Consider the following 16,970-nt stretch of genomic DNA (forward strand, 5'->3'; position numbering starts at 1 on the left):
TTTGTTTTCACAGAGAAGTTCTGTTGTATTTTTTGCCCACTTTGCATTGGATTGGATGGGTTATTCTAACAGAAGTCACAATAATGGTGATTGTCAAATCAACAATAATTTAATAGCTTACTGGATCCTATCTGCCAATGGTTGCAGGACCTGAGCCAGAAGCAACTTCACTGGTATTTTTTAATCACATAATAAGAGGATGGTATTCAATATACTGGATATTTCCTGGTGCTTAAGGAAAACAAGTTGTCAACTCATGTATGATGATGTGGTTAACATTGTGAGGATCACTCCCCAAATTAAAATAAATTGGTTTAAAATCATAATTTAAAGTTTTATGGTAGATTTTCATATTTGTCATGCCCTCCTCTCAGCATCACAGCAGTTTATTTAATTTGTACTGTGCAGATGCAGATCTGCATGCATAACATGCATATGTCACATATGCCCCCCTCCCCTTATGCCAAAAAATGTGACTCAAACGGGATTCAAACCTTCGAGCTGCACCCCCATTCTCCAAATGATCCCCTATTACGTTTTATATTTCTGTGTAAAATAATTGGCTGCTGAGGAAGCATCTTTCCTAACGTCATTATTGGTCCTGGTGGTCCCGGCCAATCAAGACGCTCCTGGTTCTGGACTGATTGAGGAGCCCACAAGTTATTAACCCAAACGATCACGACTAACTCGCGATGCTCTTGGGAGGGGGAGGGGGAGGGGGCTACGAATACGGTGGTTATAAATCCGTGATTTAACTTCAGTGGCCGTCTGCGAGCCTGCACCATAGGTCTCCTCCTGCCTCCACGTCCAGCAAGCTGCGTGTCTCCTCAGATGCTGAGGGAGTAGCTCAGGAAGGAGGGTGGGCAGAAAAACCAAAAAAAAAAAAAAAAAAGAAAAAGACAGGACAAAGATTTCAGCACCGGAGCTGTCCGCGGCTCTTGGAGAAGTCTCTATTCCTGCCAAGAGTGAAGCTGCTTCCGACTGTAAATTTACTCTGTGGGACTGTGAAGGGAAGGAATAATAAACTGCCCAGCCATTCATCTCTCTGCGGGGCTACCGACTGGCGAGGAAAGGCGCTCATACTTCATTCGAGCAAAGTCTTGCCATGCTGGACGGCCGGGCTTGAGACAGAAAGGATAAAGTCAGAACACCAGCCTTTACTCTTTAAGGTGAGTCCACCTATAGCCTGCTCGGCAAACTGCTCTTTAAAATGTTACATAACAAGCTGAGAAATGCCATGCAGGACGCTGCGCTGGTCTATATTCAGTTTTATTTTATATATTTTTTTGATGATGTTGCAAACATGGGCTGTGACGGGACTCGCATAGGTGGATTTGCTGGGAAGCCTCATTACAGATGCTTGCATGGGGAGCATATTTAGGTCAGCATCCACATGGGTGTGGATGCGCGCCACGGTTGTGGCACGGTTGTTATCAAACTATAGGAGTTCACATTGCTCTCTTGGCTGCTTTTGTGTCCCTTTCGTTTCATAACTGTGCACTGTGGGAAAAATCTGCCGAAATTGGAGTAAAAAGACACAATTCTGGGAGTTCTTGGACTGTAGTTGCTGCATGTAGGCCATTGGGAGAATAACTAATAAAGCACTAGGCTACTGCCTTTTTCTATGACCTTATAAAATAAGTTGTATCAGTGAGAGAACTAATGGCATGGCTGGATAATTCCTCACTGCAGCAGACACATTGAATGCTCCAGCTGCTCTGTCCACTTTTCCCAGCACTGTCCCATAGGGGAGTGCTGCTGTCCATTAAGCCCTCCATCAGCCTTTGTTTACAACCCCATTGTTGTTATCTTCTAGCCCATATAGGTCCACAAACAAGCTAATTTTGGGGTTAACCTTGGAGTGAGTCCTGCTCCTCAGTCTGTGACAGATCTCTGCAGCCTGAGCTGCTTCACTGCCGCCTGCTCCGTAGTTATTGTCAGACTCTCTCAGAGGGTTTGGCTGGCACAGGCTCTCTGCCTGGCAGCGCCTGAATGCCAACGTGATGTCTCCAGTCTAACGATGCATTGAGATTTAAATTCCTCCTCCATTCAGGCACTTTTTTTCCTTTTTTTTTTTTTTGGTCGGTTCACAAGCTGAATTTCAAACCCCCGTATGCATTTGTTGAGCCTTGAGCATATGATGCTTTCCGTTATGCTCAGGTAGAAGCGCAAGGATGGGAGAAGAGGCAATGAAATGCCACAGGGAGAGTTGTTGTTTCATGCACATAGCAGTATGTTTCTTCTGCATCAGTGCAGACTAGAGGGGCAGCAAGAGAAACATACTTAAGCACTTGCATTTTATTTATTTGGCTCTGTGTGTCCAAGTGCACGTACATCTGCATGTTTTAAATGGCTGTTAATGATTCCACTCACTGCTATTACAGGGATCAGGGTGAACTCGTTAGTGTAATTAGTTCCAGGTCTTTGCCTCCCTGGTCCGTGGGTGAGATCTTCAGCTAAAGGGGGATTCATTCCCATGAAAAGGCATGCTTTGTAGTGCTTCCATACAAACCCCCCCTCCCCGAAACAAGGAATGAAAAGGAGGGCTGGTTGGGATTCTAATCAGCACATAACAGTGACATCCAACAGCTTTGGGAAGGGAATCATACAGTACACATAACATGCGAGTAAAGCCAGATTACAGATTAGCTTCCTTTAATGCTTTTATGATCTAAAATCTGTGAATACATAACAGTGTGTCTGTTGTTCTAAAAATAACTGAAAACTGCAGATTTAAAGTATTATAAGGCTGTTTTGTTTGTCATGTAAAGCAGTGGGTCAACTCAAGGGGTCGCAAAGATAAGGCGTCACATTATGGTTAAAGGGATCAGTAAGAAAAACTATTTCTGTTGCAAATTTTTTACTTAACTTTTCTAAGTTTGGCACTTTTTTTGTGAAGCACTGGATACGTTTACTTCTCCAAGACTGTAAAAATACAACCTGACAAGAAAAAAACACTCTTTGGTTGAACTGCTAACAACACACAAAGGCTATAACCTGTGACGAATGATTGCAAAATTGCTGGGAGCCACTGATGCTACTGTATGTGTTGTGTTGATACAGATTATTAAAAACAATACCCTGAAAAAAGCACAAAAGCTCAAAAAATGTTTGGGCTCTTTTGCCAAATACGTTATGGAGAAAACATCCATTGCCAGTGGATTATGTGTTTTTTGATTCTTTTGCTTAACACACTGAATTACGTTTTCCTCGGAGTACATTAGCAATTACAAGGTCCATCTTTAAAGGTTAAGTTATTTTAACTAAACTGTTGAACACGCCAGTCTGTCACGTAATCACAGTGACCTTGTATAACATCTCAAAGCAATATCCTCTCAGGATTTCTCAGTGGCACCTGACCAGCTGAGTGTACCTACAGTAAAATGACAACAGACAGATAAAGAATTCTAACAGAAATAATTATGTATTTCAGCAAAAAGAATTGACGTGATTGAGTGTTGACATTGATATATCTCAGCAGTGGTGGACTATCTTCCGCAGACTGATAAATGGCTGTTACATGAGCTCCTGTAGATCTCAATAACATCCCCATGGTGACACTTGGGTAGCAGAGGACTGAATACTAATATAGACCTTAAGGTGTCCCCATTGGCCTCTAATACACTACTGCTCACAGGAGAAAATGGATCCAATTCAAACTAAAGATTCATATTCTTGTTTAAGCACAATATACTCAGCTCTTGCCACCAGTCTATGGGACAAAAATAGATCCACCAACATGATTTGTTCTCATACAACACTCACAAAATGATTTCAGGTGGAATTAAGAATTTCATAAACGCAGTAATGATGGAACGCCAGTTCAGTGTGTTGGATGCTGTTGTTGTTGTGAACTGATGGAAGAAGTGTGTTTTGCCCGCCATGGTCTGCTAGTGTTAAATGAATGAGTGAAGTGTGGACTGACTACAAAAGGATTACTCAGAGCAGAAAAAAAATCACATGGATTTGAAGAGCACTTTGGTGCCAACTCCCTCTGAAATTATCAATATTTAATTAAACCAAGATGCTCCTGAGAGCTCGTCACACTCAATTGGCGACATGAATCAACAGCCTGAATGCATAGTGAATTTAATATGTTTATTAGACTCATGTGCAAAAAGTATATAAAGTGTCAGAGAAAATAGGGAAATAAAATGAAGGATTCACTTCTCTGTACACCAAAAACTGGTGTTTTTTCTTTGGACTATAGACAAATATAGGAAAAACCTAGATCTTGTCACATAAAAACGAGTGAATTGCTGTTACACTTGTCACCATATCGAGAATATTCTGTAGCAGTGCAGCTTGACAGAATAAAATTTCCTCAGCCATATATGTCAGGTTCTGCCCCAAGGAGTGGCCCTGTTTTCCTTCCCTTGGTCCCGATCTTTTTTTATCCAGGGGCATTTAAATCATTCAGAGGGGTCCGGGAAGGAGAGCAGTGCAGCAGAGGCAGCTGCTCCTGCAGGAGTCTAGTGAACGTCAAGCCTGAGGGAGTTTTATCCCATCCTCCTCAGCTTGTATTGCCCTCAAATGTAATATGAAGGGTGAATTTGGGTGACTGCTGGGCCCTATAGGCATCGCTTTTTTAAGTACAGTTGGCACTTGAAGGAAAATTTGCCATGAATCACAACATGTGTCTGATTTTTGTAGTTTTGGCCATCATTTCTATCATGTATGATAACTTTGTGTTATCAATGTAATTGCCCACATCTGGGAATGTGACAAAATCACTTCAACAAAATGTGATGGGGCAAGAAACACGAGCAGTCAGATGATCAAACAGTTGTAAACAAGCCGATAGTTCAGCTACATTATCTAAATTTGGAGCTAAAACCATAACGGGGGAGAAAACAATATGGGAACCTATTTCTCCTGCTAGATGGTAGCCCCAACGTTAGCCATGCAGCACTCCAAAGTCCCGTCCTCACAGTGATGTGATGCCTGTACGCTTCACGGTACAGTGGTATGAAAATTGATGGTTATCATAGCATGTACATCTATGGTATCTAATTCTCCTGTATTAATATTATTAAAAAAATATTTCAATTTTATTCAATTCAAGTCCGTCAGGACATAATATTCAGTGAAATTATACTAAAGTCTTTGTTCAACTAAAAAACCCCTTCTGTTTTCATTTATTTAAGGGTCATTGTAACTGATAATAATAATAATAATATTAATAATTGTGTACCGTGATTTTTTTGATTATCGAGACGGTTATCCTACCATGAAAATCTCATACCGTTGCAACCCTATTTCCAAATAACTTGGGGATGCGTTTAAAACCTGCATGTATTATTTGACTGCTTGTGTTTCTTGTCCCCCCGGGCATATTTATTTATTTTTTTTAGCAATTTCAGCAATTTACTTTGTGAGAACAATGTTATTATTACAGATAGGAATGATGGCCAAAACAACAAAAACAAGACTCAACTTGTACTAAACAGTTTGATCGACAGGGATATATGTTTCAAAAAAGTATTCATGTCTTTGCTGTAGATATACTGACTAGAATGCTGTCATGGATGGAAAAAGCAAATACATCACCTACCTGTCTTGTGAACATGAAATGCACGCAGGCGTTGAGCTGCACAAAAGTTGCTGTCAGTCGGGCAGGAAAAGGGTTGAGCAGTTTGACAGGCTTGCAGTCAAAAGCTTCAGCATCTCAGACTCAGACTGAGGCAACCAAGTGGCAGGTTACTCAGCGCTATCTAATAAACTAAGGTATCAAAGTCAGGCACTGACCCATTTGTGTCAGAATCGACGTGTGCACAGAGAGAAAAAGAAAACATAAGGCCCTTATTTAAAATTCACAAGTTAACCTGAAAATGACAAGGTCGCCTGTGTGCTTAGCTATTGCAGTGGCTTCACTTCCAGCCCTGTTTGAAGAATGCAAATAGTGAGAGGTACATGCTTTTCTAGCATCCTGTCATAATCTTCCCTCTGGCATCATATAATACCCCTGCACATACATGAGTGTACATTACCATTAAAACATGTTGTTGAATTGTTGTGAAAAATCAGTTGGGGCACAGTATTTATTGATAATGCAGGGAAATAGGCACCATTGCTCCCTCTTTTCTTTTTTTGTTCTATAGTGGATAAAACTGATTTTGACTTAGAGTTATGAGTGTTTGACTATCAAAGGATAATGAAGTTATATTTGTGCTTTTTACTGCTGGCATTGATTTGATAGAGTGTACAAAGACCTTGGGGCTTGTAATATCACTTAGTTTATTGTTATTGTGTCTTATATTCCCCCTACTGTTTATGAAGCCTGTTCACTTTGCTGGCCATTAAAGAACAATTTGTTTATTGTTGATTATCTAATTTGAAATAGCACAGCCCATTATCTGCACTGCACACTGCACCAGCTGTGGTGGCAGAATTTAACCAATATATCAACCATACCATTATTTTAAGCCTTGCCTTCAAGCGTGCAAAAGCTTTCAAACTTGCTTTTCCCCTTGGGTTCATGTGAAAGAGGCGACAGTTTACAAGCTGGTCCTCGCAGGCATCTCTGGCATCTAAAGACTGTCACTGTCCTGTCTAATATCTGTGCCAGCACTGCTTTGAGCCAGAATGGGAAGGTCACTTCAGTGGATAATTAAGTCCCTATAATAATCACTGTGCCATTCCTGTGTATTGTGATCACCATGCACATTGCCTGTATTTACAGTGCATGTATGAGCTGTTTAGGAGCTTCTGCTAAGAGATTTTTATATATTCAAGTGGTTCAAACAACATCAACAACGACAACAACAGTGTTAGCTTGACTTTTTAACCTTGCTAGTGGCATGGCTCTAGGGATGGTAATGTCAGTCTGACAGTCTTCATCACTTCAGTCCAGCCTGATGAAGTACTCGATGGATTGCCATGAAATGCTGTACAGACATTCATGGTTCCTAGAGGATAAATCCTAATGCTTTTGATGATACTCTGACTTTTCCTCTTGCGCCATCATGAGGTTGACATTTGTGGTTTTGAGTGAAATGTTTCAACAACTGTTGGATGGATTGCCATGAAATTTGTGGATGCCCCCTATTTCCTCTATAGTTTACATCATAGGTTCCAAGGCTTTTTTGGCTTTTCTTGTGATCATTTCCTACTCATACATTCAGATTTTTCTTGCGAACCCCTTGGCCCTGACCCTAGGTTAAGAGTCAGTGGTTGTGATTATGTGAACACCCCGTCAAGGGCCGAATATACTCCAAAATGGATACGGACCGCGGATGTGGTCATACAGATGTAATACATATAAATATAATTTTTGCTTAAGATTGTTTTGTTGGTAGGAGATAGGAAAGATACAGTGCCATTTACAATTACCGCAGCGTTCCCAGTTTGATTCCAGCTGGGGACCTTTGTTGCATTTCATCCTCCCATCTCTCTCCACATGTTTCCTGTCTAGCTCATTGTCTCGATCATTAAGTGCTAAATTGGCAAAAAAATTGCATACAATGTGCATTTGGCAGATTATTGCTTAATCAGAGTATTTGAAAAGAGACACTTTCCAGAAATAGATAATACTGGTGATAGATACATTTGGATTCAGTTACTGTAAATTCTTTACTTATTGTAAATGGACATTATGATGACACAAATGTTTATTTCCTCCTTTCCTTGTTATCCAAAAAACGATCCAAACCACTCCTGCATTACAATAATGGAACAAAACCTTTCAGCCTGAGCTATGTATGGGCTATGAGCTATGAGCTATGTATCTACCTATGCTAAATGACAGCCTACTGAGCTGATTGTCATTCCTGCTGTTAGGAGAACAGTCTAGCCAGTGTTCCACAGGCCTGCATATCTGTATTTTAATCATTTTATATTCTCATCATGTTGCTGTCATTTATTAGATTGCAGGAGGGCGTTGTTACTAGGAAGACTGACCTTTTAAATGAAGTGGTTGTCCTTGAGGAAGACAATCAGCGTCTCAGTTTTTCCACAGAGCTTAGCAGTTAGTATACATTAATCTTGTAATCATTCAAAGATGTTTCAATTTTATTTTTTTATTTTCTGATTAACTGAAGGCATTTCACCATCATGTGCTAATTTTTTAACTTTTTGACCAACTCCGAGCACCTTTTCTGTTCTCATTTTGCACTGTGGAACAATACAGTTCATCAACAACACAACTGAGTGATTTTAGTAAGCATTTTGGAGTGTACTTCATTTTGTAATTTTTCCAGTGTGGACAAACAACAAACTCAAAACATGGTTAAAATTAGTCTGAGGGGACACAGTTAATAAATCCCTACCCCCTGCAGAAGTGCCATGCTTCAGCTGACTTTACCTTTGACCTCCCTTTAGAGAGACGCCAGCCAAAATAGATATTCAGTGCAGTAGTCAATAAAATATCACTTTGCCTCTGTTTAGTCTGCATGAAAGGAAACCAAACTAGTACAAAGAAATCAAGGAGCTTTTCATTTTGATTCGTTTTAACTATGACATGTTTTTTCCCCATCATTTTAATGCAACCAGTGATGTAACCAGCCGGTGTAGAATACAAAAGAGTGTTGTATCTTCTCCAGCCTATAAAGTCCACCAGCAGCCTAAGAACATAAGGCCTGGCAGGCTATTAGAGTCTTAGCCTGGGAGGAAGAGAGAGCGAATGACTCCCTTTTCACTTCAGATAAATGCGATTGAATTTCACACAAGCACTTATGTGGAGCGTGGATGGAGGGAATTGCATTTGAGAGCAAAAACACATGTCCCATAAGCACCATGTAATCAACTTGAATCCACAACAGGCGCCGTTCCTCAATAATGGAATTCATGGTTGTGTCTCACTTAAGTGGAAATGAGAACTAAGTCTAACTTTGCTGCATGGTGTATCACATCTTACAGTATAAGATTTCACTTAATGTTTAGGAATTATGCAATCACTCGAAAATATCTGGTTGGGAGTTCAAGTGCCACAGTTTTCACAAATCAGTCACGATTTTGCCATGATTAAGTCTCATAATAAATAGCTTATTGCATCTATATGCTGTGAATTGATAGACTTCACTCTTTTATTGTCAAAAACTGTCTTGGCTTTTAGACAAATGCTCAGCAGTCTAAAGGTGTTCGCTTTAATATCCAGCAAAAACTCATTGAAAACCTGCAGGGAGAGTGAAGTTAATTTTCTCCTCTGAGATCAATAAAGTTGATCTTACTTATCTTATCCCGAGTCAGTTTCATTTGGTGAACAGTCGGAGTTGAAGCGAAGTGATGTCAGATATCCACGGCTGGCTGAACTCAGCAGGTTTTGGTGATTATTCTGCTGTGGGACCATTAAAAAGAAGCACACATTTCACATGCACACACACCGAAGGCGATCACTCTGAACTCAAAAAGCAAAATCTGGCCTCCTGACATAATTATGGAAGTTAACTTACCAGTCAGAAAACAGGTGATGTTTCTTGCTGGCCCACAGGTTGAAGAGGGTGACCTTTAGGAGGGAGGTCGCACCAGCATGAATCCCTGACCAATTCAGGAAAAGTTAGTTGGGGAAATAGGATGGGAATCACCTCAAATCGATGCTCCACTAAGCATTTACAGTATGAATGTGAAACATTGTGTGTAAAATTAAAAACATGGGTTTATGGAAATGTCGGACACTTTCCAGCTTTGTTTGATGTCATGTTTGTTTGACAGCCTCTAAAGGGTAGATTTTATTGCCTCTAACCAAATTGATGGAGGTGAATGGAGTCTCGTCTTTGCTGCTCGAAGCACTGACAATTTGTCGGCGGTCAACAGTTTTCATAGGGACTATTTCTTCAGTAGAATGTAGTTCCAGTAAAAACTCTTCACATGTGAGGTCTTCCAAAAAGTAACTGGGACATTGTTTCTGGAAAGACAAAAAAATTGCATTCACCTACATTGTATTAGGATGATGGCAGAGATCTCAGAGACAGATCTCTCAAAACCTTTATCCATTTATCCATATGTCAAGATGATGGGGATACATGACCTTCCAAACCTTCACAAATCTTAATGATTTTTATTTGGCAGTCTTACTGTTAAGCGTTGGATGTCTCAGAAATATGCAGTTATTAATTGGCGTCCAGATGCAAGGCATCCTTCATATGATGAGTTGTGGAGAGCCACACACACATCAGAGCAAAGTATAGATTTCGGCATTGATATATATACAATACCCCTTACTCACAATGATATGAGGAACATTTGTGTGTTAAGGCAACACAGACGCGCTTGGTGAAGTTGTCTCAAACCTCCTGCCACCATCGCAGGGGCCCTAAGGTCTTATTTGAAATCTCATACCAGGTGTATATAAAAATATGCAATGTAGTTTTTTTCAGTTTTTGTGTTTTCTTCTGCGATCTTCTAAATGGGTTTAAGTGGGCGGAATTCATTTGGAAAAAGGTGATGTCATGTACTTCCATGCACCAATCACAATCTAGCAGTATTTGAATCTGATCACAATCTGAGGACAGCTGTGGGCTTGCTTGTTTATGTTGCCTGCACTGTCAATCAAATCTTATCAAACCACACTCGCAGATGATGATGAAGCAGATCAACTGCCGTTTATCTCTTAGTAAATGATCCTAAGGGATGTTTTCTTTACTTTAACTTTTATTGTTGCTCATTTAGTCATGAACATATAAATTAAAATGGTTAAAATTTGAAACCCAGTTTTCAGGGGCTTTAATCTTGGATAATAACTGTGCTGTTGTAAGTCAGGGTTATGATAAATTGTAAATGCAACATAGTTGTGTAATTGTTCTCTTGATTCTTTCTCTCTCCTCTGTCTGTAGCCATGGGAGTGCTCATGTCAAAGAAGCAACAGGTGGAGAAGGTGCAGAAATGCAATGCTGTCGTCTCTGCCTTCCAGGCAGGCATTAAGGACCGCCCTGCCCCAGCCAAACAGGGAGAAGTAGAAGTGGAGGAAGGGGAAGGCCCTGCCAAACCTTCAGCCAGTCCTGACGAGAAGAACATTGAGGAGGCAGAGCAAGAGGAAACGGACAATAACGCAGGCCCGTCGACCTCCCAGCAGGCCTCAGCAATATCCAGGGATGATTGTAAGATCAACCAGGAGGCTTGGTCCAGGTTACGGGACGGGAAAGGTGTGGAGCCTGAAGACCTTGACAAGAGTCATCAGCTCACGCCGCCAGCGTTTGTGCGACCCAAAAGGGAAGCTGATGATGACCAGCCTGTAGAGGTGGAGCTGGAAAAGAAAGAGCAGGTATTAAATAATGGCCTAAATTGAGCAGTGGCTAGTGATCTTAGTATGTGTCATTGAGAATTCATGACCAGGTTGTCAGGAGTATATAAAAAAATCCCTTTTACTTTGACAAAACCCACACTATAAATCCCCAAGTCCTGGGATTAAAGAGATGTCTGAGAGATGTCAAAGGATCTCCATGAGAACAGCAGCATATTATCTCCTTTCCTCCCTCAAGTTAGGCATTATGATAAAGCAGTTGAGCCAGGCTGTAACGGGGACTCTTAAGCATTATCCAAACACCCTTGTTGAAGGTGAGAAAGTATGAGTTTGAAGTAGTTTATTTCCACAATAGCTGTGAGATATGTTGTTGTTGTGAGCAAGGGCCCTTCAAAGTGTGCATCTTGTGGGTGGGCTGCTTTGGCTGGCTCAGAGAGGTGACCATATCCAGGGCGACGCTGACTAACAGGGGATGGAGTTCAGAGGAGCACTGACACCATCAGGTTTTTCTATTTTGCAAAGAGTAAACATTGCTTGGCAACTTGCTATACTGCCAATGCTGCACTTTAACAAGAGGTACAGAAATAAAAGTATCTACTTTGCAATGATAATTGATATGTACTAGGGAATTTTGAAAAGCTGAAACAGAATGCAAATGGTATCTAGACAACAATGAGTAAAGCAATATTATGGGATGGTTTTGCCAGGCTAATGCTTCTGATGAGTGGTTTGGTATGGCAGTAAATTGTTTTTCTGTATCGCTATGAGAAACTGTGTCTTTATTTTCTCATGTCAAGTATGGTATACTTCAATACGTCAATTTTGGGACCAATTATATTGTCCTCATACGTGCTTCCCCACAACATCCATAGACATGGTGTCATTTTGCAGTGTTATGCTGATGACAGTTGTACGTCAGTGTGTTGATGTTAAAAATTGGATGTCAAAAGAAAAATTCCCCACCTTAATAATAAAAAACTAACATCTGAAACATCTGAATTCCTTACATTGCATTGAGTTTAGTTGTCTGTATTTTATTGTAGTTATTTATTATGTTCTCATTTTTCTTGAGCTCATCTTATTATCTTCTTTTTAACCAGTAGATCCATTGCTCTTTTTTGTTGTTTGGTTTTTAATTTGTTATTCATTGAACTTTAAAGCACTTTCCCTATTTGTATGCAAAATAAAAAATGAAAATCTAAGATAGCTGTAACATTTCTGAGAGCATTTATGCTTCAAAGAGGCTGAATCTTTTCCACTTTTGACACGCAATGAGCTTTACTCTAGCACTACCCTCAGGCCAAAATGTCAACTATGCACACAAGATAGCCCACACTTCCTTTAGTGCAATCTTTAGGACAAGAATTCATTCTTTTTATTCCAGTTTAAGAGCAACTTAAGTCAGTATACTGCCACAAACATTTAGTACTGTGTGACATAATGAAAATTGAAGCCTGTAGGGCCACTTTAATTATTATTCTTGATTTTTTGATAAATTGCTGCATCTCAGAAGCTGATGAATAACCTTCTCCACCAGTTATAGTCCCTGTTGAAAGCCTAGATCTCATTTTGACTGGGACTATGATGCAGGAAGATTGTTGACTTAAATGGAGCCATCAGGTCACAAGAAGTGGGCCATAACTATAAGATAAGCTGTGACTGAGGACATTTGACAAGGACTCATCTGTTATGTGTCTACAGCCCTGAAGCCAGTGCTGTGGCACTGAAATAGAGATAAAATAAACAGCAAGAATGGAAACTGACAATGTCTTTGTGTGGTTAACCAGTCAAGCATTCTGCAGTCATTTTCCCTGACTTGACAGCTAGGTGTATCGTGGCTGTAAATGGAGTCTACAGGGAAGTTAGAGAAAGACTGACAATGCACATGTTAGACAAGGGCACAGATATCAGTCTTCATGTCAAAGCCGTTGCTGTCTTGATTATCTATCTAAGACCATGAGCAAAGAACACAACACAAACTACTAATGCATTATACAATACCCGTCCCACCTTCAAACCACACTCCTATCAAGTTTGCAACAAAAATCTTTGTAAATGGCGTAAATGGCACAATCTGACTGACGCGCTCTGTTTTTTTACCTCAGCCACCAAGTGATGAGATGTGTGACGTGTGTGAGGTGTGGACGGCCGACGACCTGTACCCCTGCAGGATCTGTACTCGGGTGTTCCACGATGGCTGCCTCAGGGAGCTGGGCTATCTGCGTGCCGAGGCCCTGCAGGAGATGAGAGATACAGCCCACACTGTCACTGGCTGGAGCTGCTACTATTGTGTAAGTCTGCACTGCAACCATCACTGTCACCAAACATGCCGTTTACGTTACCATTTCATCCCGTTTCTCACTCAAGACAATGAGACGACTACCTTGCTGGGAGCATTTGTGGCCACGTATACAAGATCAGCAGCAAACCTTATTTTAATTTACCCTGTTATGTTGTATAAATACAGCGTCTTCTTGAGTGATTCCATGAAAAGAAAAGAGTTGGCATCATGAACCCGGATAAAGGCTGGCATGAGGTTTATTGCGTCATATCACTTAAATCTATCAGTCCTAAATCTACACATGCAAAACAAGTTAATTGTCATGTTTTAGTACATAAACCTGAATTTACAAAAAAAGAATTTTCAAAAAAAAAAAAAGATTCAATTCAGTTCAATTAATTTATATAGCGCCAATTCATAACAGAAGTTATCTCATTGCACTTGTCCTATAGAGCAGGTCTGGACCATACTCTTTATAATATTATTTACAGAGACCCAACAATTCCCACCATGAGCAAGCATTTGTTGACAGTGGCAAGGAAATACTTCCTTTATATTATAAAGCTGTACCAAGCATAATCATAAGCTTGTCTTGTTTCTACTTGAATAGAATCAATTAGTCAATTAGGGGAAAGTCAACTTCTAAGTAAATTTACTAAGATATTGATCATATGATCATGACACTCAAAAGTGGCATTATATTTATTGATGAAGACTAGTTAGCCAGTTATGGTAATAATGACAAACTGCTGTTGAAACACGTCTGACAAGGTTTTGACATCTGACTGATGACACCTAATGTTGACAGATCTGTAGCTGCTTGAGCTAACGTTAGCTTCACAGAGTGACTGTGCTGAGTCACAGCCTGCAATCACGGAAGTCCAGATTCAGAACTTTTAAGGCGTTAAGCGTTAAAACTATGATATGATGTGTGTAAAAGTTTCACTGGAAGATTCCGACAGTGTTTCGAAATTGGCCATTTACACTATACAACTGCTGAGCTACCTACTAGCTGCCTGTCAGATAGAGCCCAGTTCTTCTTCCTTTTTTAAACATCAAAAATGATACACAGAGGTGTTTCTTCTTCAACAAGACCCTCTTCAGAGTGAAAGTGCAGACACGGACATGCAGAGAGCATATTAACCGTGCAACAGCCAATACCATTTTTTCATAGCAGACATTTTGACATGTAGCAGGAAAAGCACAGGTGGAACTAAGATCGTTAGTGTTGGCTCTGTTTCCTTTAAGTGTCAGTGACAGTGAGTTAGCCACATTAATTAGCTACAGCTGGCAACAGTTGTCATAGTAGCAGGTGAAATCAACTGTTGCTGCCTTAAACTTTCACTTGCTTCAGCTTGCTAATACACAGTTAATTACATAAGTTTAAACATGCAGCTGTTGCAATGTGAAAATTTCACTCTTCCAAATTGCGATTTTTTTAATGTATGAGAATTGTTGGAATATGGACCATCCCTGACATACAGTATGTCAACCCAGTTGCCATGAATAAAACCATGGATATGTTGAATCTCTACGTTTCAAACATTGAATCTCTATGTTTCAAAGGTCTGGTTATGTTTAGGCTCAAAAACCACTTGGTTATGCTTAGGAAAAGATCATTATTGGGTTAAAATACCCAGTTTTGTCGCCACAAAAAACAGAACTGGTTTTGTCAGTTGAAACGAGAAGCTAGCAGTGGTCTTGAACACAGGTCTCTGCTGCTTTTGCAACTCCAGCCATCTGAATACCAATCACACCCTCCACCTCCACATATGGATGTCTGTCGTAGGATGTCATCTGAACTATGTCACTTTCCATATGATAGGTATTGTAGAAATGACATTCAACTTATATTTGCAGAAACATAAAATACCTACATTTTATTCTGACGACTGGGCTGAGTGCATGTTCCAAAGTTAATGCAAAGTCATGTATAAATCATTGACTGGAAGCAACAATATTATATAGCCCATTATGTAGGCTAACTACAGTCCTATATGTTTTTCAGCACTGGTAAAATGAGGACAGTAAGTTTTTTGACGTGGCTAGCAGGCAATAATTATTGTTGAGTTCCCGCACATGTTCCATGTATGACAGCAGCTATTGTACTGCAAAACTGTAATGCTGCAACTAATTCCACTAGAGTTTTCAGCATTTTTTAAAACACTAAAACAAACGCCCAGCTTCTCATTAGGAATTCAAGGCCAATGCCAAAACTCATGTCTCTCTAGTGATCAGCCCTATTAGAGGCATAAGCAATCTGTTTTAATTCAAGCACAAACAGCTGAAGAGTGCTTTTGCTGGAGGACTCTTCAGAGTGGAGTAGGGGCTTTGCTGTCTTTCGCTAGCCCTGAGAAGTGAAATCACCTGCCAAAGTTACGCTTAGAGGGGGATGTTTTCACACAATCTGAGAGGACACTGAAAGGTCCTCTTTCTTTGGCTGGCTCCTTCGGTGTATGAAGAATGGGGGTGGAAGGAAACAATTCAGAATTCAGTGAGAGAAATGTTTTATTTAAATTGTGAATTCCAGTGCTCATAGCTAAAGAAACCAGCTTTTTTTGTTAGCATGTCTGTCAGCTGTTACAAATCCCCCCTTCTGTTGCATCTGACATTTAATTTCACACAGGCACTGGAGACTGCTGCTGGCAGATGGAGTTTCCTTGAGTGGATTTACAGTCAGCCTTCAAAGCAGACTGCTGCATGTATGGCTTAATGGCAGCCAATCAGACACAGGAAGGGTTGATGAACACGAGTGACCCTTCTTCATAGCACTGACTTCTCTTTATGCTTGGTACTAGCTCGTGAGGCTCCTAAGGGCTAAGATCCTGGGGTCATGCTTCAGTCAAAGTTGAGGAGTCCCCTGTTAAAGAGTGCATTTATATAGCAGACATGCTGGATGTGCAAATGACATGGAGGAAGACAAGCATTCATTATGAGTCTTGTTTGTGTCCACTATGATGACTGTACGTCCTTTTAGCTCTGGTTTGTCTCCACGAGAAAAATATCTCACTCTTTAGCAGCAAGATTCTTTCTGGGAGGCGAGTATACAGGTTTATCAGAGCTTTTTCACCAAAAACATCTGCTTCTGCTGCAGCTGGCAATGAGGTTAATGAGAGCAGAGTTTGCAAAACATAAGCTAAAAGTGACTAAAAGGCTCCACAGACATGAGGCAAACTGCAGGGTTGCTAATTCTCTTATTTTATGACATAATCTAATAGTTAGGTCACCTTTCACATCACACAGTCATCTGATTCATTGTTCACATAGAGATATTGATTCTTGCAGCTTTGAAATCATCAATAAGAAGAATTTATTTTTTTTAATTTCCTGCTCTGGCACTGAGCATAAATTTGGGTTATTTAAAGCTGTTTGAACACACTGTCAATGCTGTCATTTTTCTGAATTCAAATAACTATTTATGCAAGCTGCCAGAATAAGATTAGAATGTGTTGTTATTATTATACTTTCTCCCCCAGGGGCCTTTTGTTTCTTATAGAAACTATTTTCCAAATG

General features: G+C 40.2%; 1 protein-coding gene across 2 annotated transcripts in view; it reads left to right on the forward strand.

The window, feature by feature from the left end:
- Window positions 1-658: 658 nt before the first annotated feature.
- phf24 (PHD finger protein 24) overlaps window positions 659-16,970 on the forward strand; it is a 29,772-nt gene continuing 13,460 nt past the window's right edge. Inside the window, exons 1-3 of one of the 2 annotated variants that reach the window (XM_044174615.1) lie at window positions 659-1,169; window positions 10,770-11,197; window positions 13,282-13,467. In XM_044174615.1, coding sequence (XP_044030550.1) covers window positions 10,772-11,197; window positions 13,282-13,467 — 612 coding nt within the window. In that variant the 5' untranslated portion in view covers window positions 659-1,169; window positions 10,770-10,771. The remainder of the gene's footprint in view (window positions 1,170-10,769; window positions 11,198-13,281; window positions 13,468-16,970) is intronic. The other variant, XM_044174616.1, reaches the window with a different exon arrangement.

This window comes from Siniperca chuatsi, linkage group LG18, assembly GCF_020085105.1.
Source record: "Siniperca chuatsi isolate FFG_IHB_CAS linkage group LG18, ASM2008510v1, whole genome shotgun sequence".
Classification (NCBI taxonomy): domain Eukaryota; kingdom Metazoa; phylum Chordata; class Actinopteri; order Centrarchiformes; family Sinipercidae; genus Siniperca; species Siniperca chuatsi.